At 33.0% G+C, this 13,323-nt stretch overlaps 1 protein-coding gene across 2 annotated transcripts; it reads left to right on the top strand.

Annotated features, from left to right (window-relative positions):
• Positions 1–1,994: 1,994 nt before the first annotated feature.
• Positions 1,995–12,119, top strand: LOC127709933 (perlucin-like protein). 2 transcript variants are annotated; one of them, XM_052215640.1, is made up of 6 exons: positions 1,995–2,045; positions 2,165–2,301; positions 3,480–3,571; positions 6,647–6,734; positions 8,279–8,460; positions 12,006–12,119. In XM_052215640.1, the coding sequence occupies exons 2-6, from the start codon at positions 2,166–2,168 to the stop codon at positions 12,036–12,038; spliced, it is 531 nt and encodes a 176-aa protein (XP_052071600.1). In that variant the 5' UTR covers positions 1,995–2,045; position 2,165; the 3' UTR covers positions 12,039–12,119. The 2 variants fall into 2 exon arrangements, with proteins under 2 accessions (XP_052071600.1, XP_052071599.1); XM_052215639.1 differs by having other exon boundaries at positions 8,279–8,505.
• The last annotated feature ends 1,204 nt before the right edge of the window (positions 12,120–13,323 follow it).

Below are 13,323 nucleotides of genomic sequence, written 5' to 3'. Positions count from 1 at the left end.
TATGTTGATCTATTTTGTTAATATTTTTTTCTGCTTACAATTTATCCCCTTATTTTGGTTTTCCTGGTAAATACTAAAAATATTAAAGTTTAGGTAAAATTTTACTTCAAGGCCAATAGTCCCTATAAGGTGTCATATACATATAACCAAACAGGGATAAAACCACCACTAAAGGGCAAAGACAACTATTAGGAGTTGATTTGTAAATTTAGAAATGTTTACTATTTTGGTAGATCTTATCTTGCTGATAATTTCTTTTTTTCTTTCTTTTTTTTTGTGAGTAATATCTTTTATTTTAAATCACCTGGAATACATAAACCCTAAGCAGTCCAGGTCAGCTGACAGAGGGGTCCCTGCTTTCATTTAACATATCCCATTTTGTTTTGTTGAATTTAATGTCGTTCCGACCATTCCAAATACTAAATTTTCCCCAAACACTACTTTCAAATTTCCAATATTTATTTGCGTTTTAACAAGATCTTAATTATATCCAATAATCATTGAAGACGAATTTCATTTTTTATTGGAATGTAATAAATATGCTGATATTAGGGGAAAATATATCAAACAATATTATTGGAGACACCCCTCTACTTATAAATTGATACAATTGTTATCTGTACAAAATATTAAAGAACTAAACAATCTTGGTAAATACTTAAAATTAGCTGAGAAACTACGCTGCTAACTTTTAACAATTTTATGAATTTCATACTCTGCGTTATACTTAACATTGTATTGTATAAGAGTGATTTAATGTATTTAAATGTAGTTAACATTTTATTATTATATGTCTGTTTATGTGATATGGTGCATGTATAATTGATTTGTCAAAAATTGTATATATATCCTATAAGCTGTACTTGCTTTTGGAATAAAGTATTATAATTATATCCAATAATCAAGTTTTGGACATCAAAGTTAAGAGTTATATCTATGGACAGAGATAGCAATCTTTTTATTTCTTCAATGATTCTTTGAATTTTACAACAATAATAGAATAGATGCTCTTGTGTTTCAAATAATTTGCCACATTAGTAACATAGGCCATCGGACTTTCGCATTTGGTACAGTTTAAGTTCAGTGTAATCAGAAGTCCATTACTAGACCCTTGGTAATGGACTTCTGGTGTAATGAATATTATGTAGTGATTTCAATTGAAATTGGAAAATATTGTTTGATACAGACAGCTTGTGTAGCTTTTTCACAACTGATTGCCAGTCTAGTTCCGTGTTAAATGTTCTGTTCCATTTAATGTCACATTTTACACTAGTACATTTATTTACTATTTTTTTGTAATGATTTTAATTGAAATTTTTTCTGGGGTTATAAAATTTCTTTTCGTATCATATACTTTGTTATTATTTTGAATTTTTATGTCCTACAAATTTGTTGGATTACTAATGGCGCTTCTAAGTTCGTTAATCCAATCAGTAGGGATTGATTTCTTTATTAGATTGTATTCGCATATCCAATTACGTTATCTATTACTTTATCAAATATTATTTTGTTACTATAAAAGGTTTCCGTTTCGATATTCCAAACATCTTTAATTTTGGCGATATGACTCTTGGTAAAGGAAGGGAAGAACAAAGGTTTCCCTTTCCATTTTATATTGTTGTGACCAAATATATTCTCTTCAAGAATACTATGTTTTGAACGTTCGGTCATTTTACTGTAAAGTTCACACCATGCGGTAACCGCCTTTTGGTAGAAATTTGACATATACTGCATTTTGATTCCATTTAGATCTTTACAAGTACATATAAAATATTCAATACCAAATTTTTTGTCAAAATATTTTAGCCAGTATTTGGCAATTGCAACTTTGTGTTGGACTTTCTAAGTTTATCAAATATTATTGGCATATCAGTTTCCGTAATATAATACCAGAATCTTGTGCCAAAATATCATTAATGTTTATTGATTTTTAAGCTTGACATGAAAAGGTTTCACGTCTCCAATTTCTTCCTGCAGAATAAAATGCTCTATAAAAGGACCAGTTCAAGTAAATTGTGGAAACAGTGCTAACGAAGAAACTAAAGGTCTGTTACATAATTGAATTACATGTATTACCTTTTCATATTTCTGTCTTTTAATTCTAACATTGTTTTACTTTATCATGATCACATTATTTCCTATCAATACTCTTATGTAAATTTAGAATGTTTTTCTGTGCCCTGCTGGTGATATTCTGCTGTGTTTCTGTGATTAAGTCCGAGACATGTTATGGAAAACACGAGAAGTCAATCATATCTGGCATACGATCATCACTGAAGACATTGGAAAACAGACTTAATGGTAAGAACAATACTAATGACACAAAAAATATCTAGAATGGGGAAGAAAGGTAGACTGATTTTTTTCTAAGTCACAGACAGATCATATACAAAGAAGATGATATTTTAACGAAAAACAGAACAGAAGCAGTTAGTAAGTGTTCGACAAACGTGAGGATTTGAATTTTCACAAACTGAATTTTAATTTTTATGATGAATAATATACGCACATTTCATGAGTTTCAAACTCATCCCGTTATTCCAGATACAGTAATTTCCTTTACATATCGATACGTGGATATTGCTGTTTGAGTTATGATTTCAGAAATTTCTTTGCAATAACGATTGAATTGAGCATTGAAAACTAAGAAAATAGCGAAATATCAATTAAGGGCCATAAAGTCGTGAAGTACATACAACATTGTGACAATATGGGAAAAACCGGAAAGACATGGGAAATCTAACAAATCACGCAGCCGGATAAAGCAACAGCAAAGCCGATAAAAACCGAAAATGAACTCAGTTGCTTAAGTGTAATATTTCCCTGTTGTTTAGCGTTCTCTCGACTTAATACGAGTATAACTGATTTCTGGTTTTGACGACCTGGCTTTGCAACGGGTCCAGTCTAATAAACAATTAAGGAAACCGATCCTCCCTAAATACCTTCCGATGCAACCGATTTTACTACTAATTTTGTTTGAAGAATATACCGAAGTAAGTAGTTATGGCATGATAGCCACCAGATACCAAAGGACAAGGATACACACAAGTGACAGTACGGTCTTCAACAATGAGCAAACTTGACCCATACCGTATAAATAGCTATAAAACGACCCGTCCGTGATGACAAAATTTTAAAAATAAAAAATAAAAGAGAAAAATTATTTTGCTTACACGTGCATGTTTTTTTTTTGTTACTGAATATCGGTCCCTTGCGGAGTTTGAACCAATCATTGAACTTTTACTATCATCGCTGTTTTTCTTTGTCTCAATTTTGTATGATCGTTTGTACTTATGCCATTTTTATTTCCCCTTGCATAACGGTAGTCTCGGCTTTTTTTTTTAATTTTCCAATAACATATCTGACAGCTTTTGTTGAAAATATGAAACATTAAAAAACATCATAAAAAAAACTTAAAGGTGCATCAACGCTACTGTATCCTCTGTTCAATAAATTGAATTTATCTATTCACTTATTAGAAAAATCTCCCAGATGTCGAGCAGGTTGGAAGGAATACAAGAATCACTGCTATTACTTCTCATCAGACAAAATGACGTGGTTTGAGGCTGAAGTAAGTCAAAACAACTTGTAAGATCTTATAATACATTGAATATGAAAATACCATTGAGTTTTACTTTGTAATTGTAAATCCTCGCATGAAGTTGTGCTGTTCGTCCTTTAGTTCCATGGTTTATGTTTTTATTGTATGTAATTGTTTGTCAGACATTTTATCAAGCTTGATTTCATTTGGAACATTCTTTCACCAAGTCAGGAATATGACAGTTGTTTTCCATTCGTTCCGTTGGTTGATAAAGTCTAATGTTTGATTTTGTCAGTTTTTGTGGACTTCCCCTTTTTAGCTCACCTGGCCTGAAAGGCCTAGCTTTTCTCATCTCTTCGCGTCCGTCGTCCGTTAACTTTTACAAAAATCTTCTCCTCTGAAACTACTGGGCCAAATTTAACCAAACTTGGGTACAATCATTAATGGGGTATCTTGTTTAAAAAATGTGTCCGACGATCCCGCCAGCCGACCAACATGGCCGCCATGGCTAAAAATAGAACAAAGGGGTAAAATGCAGTTTTTGGCTTATATCTCTGAAACTAAAGCTTTAAGAGTAAATCTTACAAAGGAGTAAAAATGTTCATCAGGTTAAGATCTATCTGCCCTAAAAATGTTCAGACGAATCAGACAACCAGTTGTTGGGTTGCTGCCCCTGAATTAGTAATTTTAAGGAAATTTTGCAGTTTTTGGTTATTATCTTGAATATTATTATAGATAGAGATAAACTGTATACAGCAATAATGTTCAGCAAAGTAAGATCTATAAATAAGTTAAATGACCAAAATTGTCAATTGACCCCTTAAAGAGTTCTTGCCCTTTATAGTCAATCTTTAACAATTTTTCGTAAATTTTTGTAATCTTTTACAAAAATCTTCTCCTCTGAAACTACATAGACAAATTCAACCAAACTTTGCCACAATCATAATAAGGGTATCTAGTTTAAAAAAAAAATGTGTCCGATGACCCTGCCTGCTAACCAACATGGCCGACATGGCTAAAAATAGAACATAGGGGTAAAATGCAGTTTTTGGCTTATATCTCTAAAACTAAATAATTAAGAGCAAATACGACGGGGTAAAAATGTTCATCAGGTTTAGATCTATCTGCTCTGAAATTTTCAGACGAATCAGACAACCGGTTGTTGGGTTGCTGCCCCTGAATTAGTAATTTTAAGGAATTTTTGCAGTTTTTGGTTATTATCTTGAATATTATTATAGATAGAGATAAACTGTAAACAGCAATACTGTTCAGCAAAGTAAGATCTACAAATAAGTCAAAATTAATGACCAAAATTGTCAATTGACCCCTTAAAGAGTTATTGCCCTTTATAGTAAATTTTTAACAATTTTTCGTAAATTTTTGTTAACTTCTACAAAAATCTTCTCCTCTGAAACTACATAGACAAATTCAACCAAACTTTGCCACAATCATAATAAGGGTATCTAGTTAAAAAAATGTGTCCGGTGACCCCGTCTGCCAATCAACATGGCCGCCATAGCTAAATATAGAACATAGGGGTAAAATGCAAGTTGTGTCTATTATCTTGAAAACTGCTATGAGTAGAGAAAATCTAACAGGGGCAAACATGTTCAGAATGTTGAGATCTACCTACTGACTCTTTAAGTCAAAACAGTCAGATGACTTCTTATAGGAGTTATTGCCCTTACATGACAAATTTTATTATTTTTTTTATTTTTGCATATCATTTTGAAAACAATTAGATATTTAGAAACTTAAATAAGCAAAAATGATCAGTTCAACAAGATCTCCAAATAAGTCAAACATGGCCGAAATCACGCTTGTTAGAACTACTATATAGGTTGTCTCTATTTAGCTAAAAACGAGATCTCTGTGGCTCTCTTCTTGTTCGATTAAAGTAAAACCTATGCATTTTGAAAATCTTATTTAAAGGTCCGGTCACCCCTCTTAAAAGATGCTAATCTTTGGCTCTTGGGTCCAGGGGAAAAAATCTACAAAAAGATTGACACAATTTTGTTGTCAGTCTCCATAATGATCAGTAACTTTGCTGTGACAACCAATTGAAAAACTTATAATAAACATGGCAAAATCAATTAAAGTTTCTTTGATGATCCTTTACCAGTAATGATATACAAAAAAATATATTAAAATGTATGTTCATGAAACAGCAGCACGGCATACTTGAGATGTGTGTTTTAACCTTGAAAACTTAAAATGATAAATGGGTTGAAAGCAGTTAAAATCAAACGAAAGATTAGATTTTGATCCACACAGATTCCTTTAAAAATTTTTATTATTGTTGCATTGTTTCATGCATCAATTGTAAACAAATATAACAGGTGAGCGACACAGGCTCCTTGGAGCCTCTAGTTTACCTTGGAGTTTGGTATTTTGGCCAATACATTTTCCCCATTAGCAGATAATAAAAACTGGTTCATTTGAGAATTAGGATACAGAGTACAAGCTTGTATTAGTTAAAAATAAATTTCAATAGCATTTTCAGACTAAGTATAACAACAAAATTATATTGAAGACTTTTAGTAACATTTCTATTCTTCTTCTGTACCGTCATCTACATTTTCTTTTATAGTTTTGCAATTGTTGTCGATACTTATAATGTTTTGTATCCCTAAAAAATGCATGAATACAATGGATTTATTTATTTTCGTGGATTGAGGGAAAAGCGTATTTTCGTCTATATTTGATTTTGTGGTTTTGCCAAAATCAGTGTTCAAGCCTTTTGAAAAATTTGTACTTCGTTGATCATCTTTATTCGTGGTTCACCTTCCGGGGGCGGATCCAGGATTTTAAGTTAGGGGGGCGCAAACTTAAATTTTCGACGAGCGGAGCGAGGCGAAAATTTTTTTTTGAGGTAAAATTATCGAAATATTCTTTATCAAGCTGATGACAACCCATGCTTTGCAAATTTTTTTTTTTGGGGGGGGGGGGGGGGGGGGGCACGCCCGCCACGCCCCCGCCTGAATCCGCCCCTGCCTTCACCCACGAAAATTAGTATCCCACGAATAATGATGAATCCACAGTATACATTTTACAAATATTTCAACAATAACATTTTCTATATCTTTTATTTTTTTTTATTCGCAGAGAAAATGTAGAAATATAGGAGCATATCTTGTTAAGATCACAGATTCAAGTGAAAATTCATGGATTAAGAATATGATCACTAGTAAAAGTATGGAATTTTTATAATTACTTTAGGGGGTCATTTTTTGTAAAAGTTTTAAAAAAAATGGGACAAATAATAAATTACAACAGGTTTGGTATTGATTGGCTTGCAACATCAATTCAAACTTCATTCTATTTCTAAGTCGAATTTTCACATCATGTCGAGCATTATTCAATTTGTCAGCGAGTCTATCGAATTAATACATACATAAGTTCCTTCAAAGTAACCTTTATGACTATTATATTATAATAGCATAGTGTTCATAAACACGTTAACTATCTGAGCTCATGGTTATACTTTTCACCCCTCGCTTGAAAAGTAAGTTTGAGTGGGTTCATATCGTCAGATGTCCTGTCAAGTTTGATTGTACATGGCTCGAAAGAACATCTGTCAATTTTTAAAACTATGGTCAATGAAGACTTTAATGGGATAACCGATGGGCGAGAGTATCTATTAGGTATATAAGATAAGAAGATGTGGTATGATTGCCAGTGAGACAAATCTCTACCAGAGGCTAGACCAAATGACGTAGAAGGTTAACAACTATATAATAGGCCACTGTACGGCCTTCGACAACGAGCATACCGCATCGCAAGCTATAAAGGCCACAAATGACAAATGTAAAACAATTCAAACAAGAAAACTAACTGCCTGATTTATGTACAACACAATAAACGAAAAACAAATATGATATATATAGCAACAAACAAAAACATATAACTACAGGCTGGGTGGGGGTTAAACATGTTTTCGTTCGCGCCATCTCTCTCCCTAACTAGGGACAGTGGTGTAACAGCATAACATACTATCAAGCTATAACAATTAGTTGAAAAGGGCTTAACTCATCAGATCGATACAAAGCACAAAAACAACTAACAAAAACACAAAAGAAAAAAAAATACAGATCTGAGAGTACTCCCAGTTATTGAAATCTAGTGGAAAGCCAATAACAACTAAAAAGAAAATATTGTATCTTACACTAAAATATCAATCAGTACACATCCAACTTCAATGGATTAAGTGTAAAAACGTCATTAACAGTCAGAGAAAAACATGACCTCGTGCAATGCCAAAGTATAGGTATCGACAGATTGTAGGACCGTCAATGTACATATGTGTATAATTTATTGATAACACAATCAATATTCATACCGGTAAAACAATATTCAATGATCTAATAACAGTGTTACCTTGGTAACCTTTTAAAAGCATCGATAAGTTTACCCGGATCACATCTAAATTTACGGACTCGGTAAAACAACATCACCGTAAAAATTAGGATGTGCTATACCGTTTGTAATAAGTTTTCTAAAGGTACATGTACAGCCAAACTTCCAAACTAATTCTTTGTATGTATAAATGAATTTAGTAAAGGTTTTAAGTAATTTGTGGTAACGAAATCCTTGACTTAATAATTTACCAGTCAGTAATACATAGATTATGTATGTTGGGTTTTGTCTGAGAGGTTTTTATTCAAATAATAAAAACTCTCAATGGCAATTTTGACGTATCGTAAATCATCTTTTGTTCATTTTTGTTTATTAAAATAGAAGTTGTTGAACAAAGTTACTGGATGGGAGCAGCAGATTATTTGAAAGAAGGAGACTGGAGATGGGTCAGTGATCTGTCTAAAGTACAATACTCTGGGTGGAAATCCGGCGAACCCAACAATTCAGGCAGTAATGAAGATTGCGCGCACTTTTATCAGCCACATGGCTTTAACTGGAATGATGCAGGTTGTAGTGGAACGAATGGGTATATCTGCGAGAATCAACATGTATGTATGATACACTTCCTCCTTTCCTAGTCAACATGTATGTATGATACACTTCCTCCTTTCCTAGTCAACATGTATGTATGATACGATCCTCCTTTCCTAGTCAACATGTATGTATGATACACTTCCTCCTTTCCTAGTTTGCGTAGACAAGAATAAATATCCATAACGCATTGATTTTACACTCCAACTGATTAATTTATCGAGTGCATAGATTTAAGTCAAGGTTAAAAATCATATGATATATGTTTAAACTCTTTGATTGATAAGACCTAACTTGGTTAGTAACTATTTCGTCACAATTCATTCACGTATGTTAAATACTAGATGTATAGGGCATCGAGTATTTGTATAGAAAAATTCCGATTGGCATCCAACCTTAGAGAGGGGTAAGGAAATACTTACTTTAACTTTATGGAAGGTATCATTTTGTACGAAAGTACTCAATTACTTTAATTATTTTCCTGTGCAAAACTGAAGAAATAAAACATTGGTCCAAAGAGTACCAACACACGGTTTTTTGTGCAATTACGTGTAATTCATTTGATTCAATAACATGACCTAAAACAATTTCAGATGTGTGCAGTCTGGGAGCTTTGTTGACATTCTTTCACATCTTCATCATCCTCTAGGGTTACATTACAATAGAACTATTCTTTTTTCACTGCCTGTTAATTTTCTAACATGTTTGAGAGATTGTGCACTTAACAAGGGATGCATAAATACATTTTTTTCTAATAAACAGATTGGTCAGTATAATTTGTAGTGTAGCTCTTTTCCGTTTTTTTTAACCAGTAACATTGGAACCATTACATAATGAAAATAAGAATTTCCTTCCAGTTCAGTTTTCTAATAAAGGAAACGATGCTATCAACATCAATAACGTTCTTCACCACAAAGAGGTAACATCTAAAATTCCCCTTTATTTTCTAAATCAGTCAGTTCTTATGGAACCTACAGTTACACCAAAACCATTGCACCTAAAGTATCAAACTATAAGCAAGCATTGCAAGACCTTGATTTAGAAGAATACCTAAATAACCCTCTGACATGTGACTGTTCCCACTCGCCTTATATTTACAGCCCCTCTGGCCATGTAATTACTGGGTATCTAAACATAATTCAACATGAACATCTCCGAAAGGTGATATCTCATGGTTCAGAGAACCCCAACACATCAATTGGAACCATAACTTCAAAATAATTATGGATTCCGTTGAGGACTACGTCAGAGCATAGGCATAACGAGAAGAAGTTCAAATGGACACTTTGTCAGAATGGGTTAAAGCAATCAGGTCTCTGATAAAACGTCGAATCCAAAATTTGAAAAAAAACTGAGTGAATGATCGACCAAAGCCCGTATTCAGAGACAAAGAAGCTGTGAATGTCTATCATCTCTTCACGATAAATATGTTGTTGTTCCTGCGGACAAAGCTTCAAATAATGTTGTTTGTATGTTAATCATACTACTACGAGTGTCTTGTAAAATTGTAAAAAAAATAGGAATAAATGAGCACTCAGTTAATCCCACATACAAAAACATATCATTTGACAAGGATGAGATTTTGGCGAATCATAACTCCATCATGGCTTCAATGAACATTACATTGAACAGCAAATCTGAGGACTTACCTTGTTTGTATTGGATACCTAAGCTTCCGTACAAACAACGGTATATTGCCGGCTCATCTGCATGTTCTCCAAAGGAATTGTCCATCTGCATGTTCTACAAAGGAATTGTCCATTAGATTGACAAACATTCTGTCCTCAGTGAAAGAAGGTCTTAAGAAATACTTTGAAACTGTTTACTCGTGTAGTGGTATTAACCATATGTGGATTCTAAAAAAACACTAAAGAACTTCGTGATAATTTTAAATCTCGATCTTTCTCTGAAATTAATTCTATCAAATTTTTTGATTTTTCAACACTTTATACCACCATTCCCCATATGAAATTAAAAAATCGTCTAAAAATAAAAATAATCCACAATGCTTTTCAATATGAAAATGGTAGCATATGCTATATATTTATTGCTTTGGGATACCATACGGCATATTTTGTTAATAGTTGGCAAAAAGGTAAAACACGCTACACCGAAGAATAAGTGATCAGTATAATGGATTTTCTTATTGACAACATATTTGTTGAATTTGGTGGTAGACTTTTTCAACAAATTGTCGGCATTCGTATGGGAACCAACTGTGCGCCTCTCTTATTTTCATATGAGTTGGAGTTCCTTCAGACACTTGTCAATACAAGAAGATCAAAGAAGCCAAATCATTTAATTTCACATTCAGATATATTGATGATGTTCTTTCCATTAAAAATCCAAACATTTCTGATTCGGTTCCATTAATATATTCTCCAGAACTAGAAATTAAAGAAACAACAGACACGACTTCCTCCGCCTCATTTTTAGACTTATACCTCGAATTTGACATAAGCGGTCATCTTAGTACCAGAATCTATGACAAACGAGACGATTTTAATTTTGAAATTATAAATTTCTCCCACCTTAGCAGCAATATACCAACTTCACCTGCATATGGGATATACACTTTCCAACTCATTTGGTATCCGAGAGCTTGCAGCTGCTACTCAGACTTTATAAAACGTCACGATAGTCTGTGCAGAAAGTTAATGAGCCAGGGTTATGTACGTCTCGTCCTTTTTCTACAAAAGTTCATCGGAAGATACCAACCCTTGTTGATAAATATTCCGTATCAACTTCACAAATAATACATGATGGTCTTGAAGTATAGATTCTAGGTAATGACGTTGTTTATCATCTTAATTACGTGTTATACTAGTAGTCTTCTTTTTACTTGTCTTTGTATATTTTGAACCTTTACTGTTTAGTCCATTTTTGGTATTTATACATCCCGCCATTGTGTTATTGTGCTATGGTCATTTTTTGCATTCTTGTCTTTCATTTTTTTTCTTTGTTGACATGATTGTTTGTTTTTATAGTGATTAAGATTATTACACAATGTTGACTGCTGTACCCCAAATTTTACCTATTATGTCTGTTTGTTTTGCTCACACATGGTTGTCAATATAATGGAATTCTATGCGACTGTCATACAAATGATTGGTTTAGCTAGCTATAAAACCAGGTTTAATCCACCATTTTCTACATAAGGAAATGCCTGTACCAAGTCAGGAATATGACAGTTGTTTTTCATTCGTTCGATGTGTTTGAGCTTTTGATTTTGCCATTTGATAAGGGACTTTCCGTTTTGAATTTTCCTTGGAGTTTGGTATTTTACTAAAAATGATATCTTAAATAAAACCACAGACATATAAACAAATAAACGATAACATACCAACCACCTTAAAAACGAGACAAAACGAATAGAATAAAATAAAAAAAGTTCATTCAGCCTAGACTGTTCATTCGATCTTAGCTTGGTAGTGATTAATTTGCAAGATTAAAATTGTTCGGATTTTTTTGTAGCGTAATAATACTTGTTCTCTAAATTTTCTATTTTATTTTACAGGGATCTAAGTGCCTCCCTTATGCCAAAGTGTAAAGTGAACACTCGATAGAAAATATAAAATGTTTCCTGATGTCCGCAAGATGATTATCTAAATAAAGATATTCTTTCAAAATATCTATCTGTTCATTGTTATAGTATTCGATTCAGTCTTCTGAAATGTTTTGATTTACAGAAGTTGTTTATCTATATAGATTTTCTTACCGAAATGCCTATACCGTTTATGGTAGTCATATGAGCAAAACCCATTCCGTAAAGTAAGCTATGTAAAACACACGGGCACGACAAAATAATACAATTCAAAGAAAAGCGAACGGTCTGATTTATGATAAAGACAAATTACAGGCTCCTGACTTAATTAAGACAAGCACGTAAAAAATCAAGGTGGCGATGTCGGACACGCTTGTGAGCGCTCAATCCCGTCCTCTGACATGAGACAGTGGTGCTATACCTTCTCGTTACGGGTATTCCGACTTTATCTGTTCCGAGCAAGGTGTTGGTATTGAACTGGGCATTTATTGTCCACTGTAGAACATAGTAAAATTGTTATTTTCTTTTATAAATTTACGTTAGCTATACCTCTTCCCTGACCTCCATTTTGTGAAAGGAAACATACATTAGCTATGTCCGGCTGTTCGTTGTTCTTTCGTTCGTCCATCCACAATTTTATTTGTAGCTTGTTTTTAGTTATATTTCACTTTTTTCTTTGAATAAGTTTTAGGATTTTCCAATTGCAAAAATGGACCTTTTCACGTCAACAAAAGGAGCTTAAACTGATAACATATAACGGGTATACTTAAGATTGTTTCATTATAGTTATTCTGGAGAAAAGAAATGTTCATGCATTACTTCTGCAAAGTTTGATTAAAATGGACCAATTCGGTTTCAGAAAAGAAGATGAATGCCCATTTCGAAAAGTTTGAATGATAACTGTATAGAATGCATTTGCCAATAGTTGTATATAGTGGGTCATGTTATCATCAATCTCTTATAATTAAGAAATATTTCGCCTGGTTACACAATATTGAATTCTAATGTTATAATTATTTCTACTATAACTACAAACTAGAGTAAAACATGCACATATATTCATATGCTTTCATTCACATTCGTTCTTTTTTACTTCTATTTTTAACACAAACTGTAATGTATCTCTTTACTACCGAAAACTATCATTTCCTTCATACTCTCTTATGTACTCTCCTTCACACTCTCTTATGTACTCTCCTTCACACACTCTTATGTACTCTCCTTCACACTCTTATGTACTCTCCTTCACACTCTCTTATGTACTCTCCTTCACACTCATATGTACTTTCCT

This window comes from Mytilus californianus, unplaced genomic scaffold, assembly GCF_021869535.1.
Source record: "Mytilus californianus isolate M0D057914Y unplaced genomic scaffold, xbMytCali1.0.p SCAF_7, whole genome shotgun sequence".
NCBI classification, from domain to species: Eukaryota; Metazoa; Mollusca; class Bivalvia; order Mytilida; family Mytilidae; genus Mytilus; species Mytilus californianus.
Note: the sequence above shows the minus strand (reverse complement) of the source record. Positions and strands in the feature narration are given on the sequence as shown.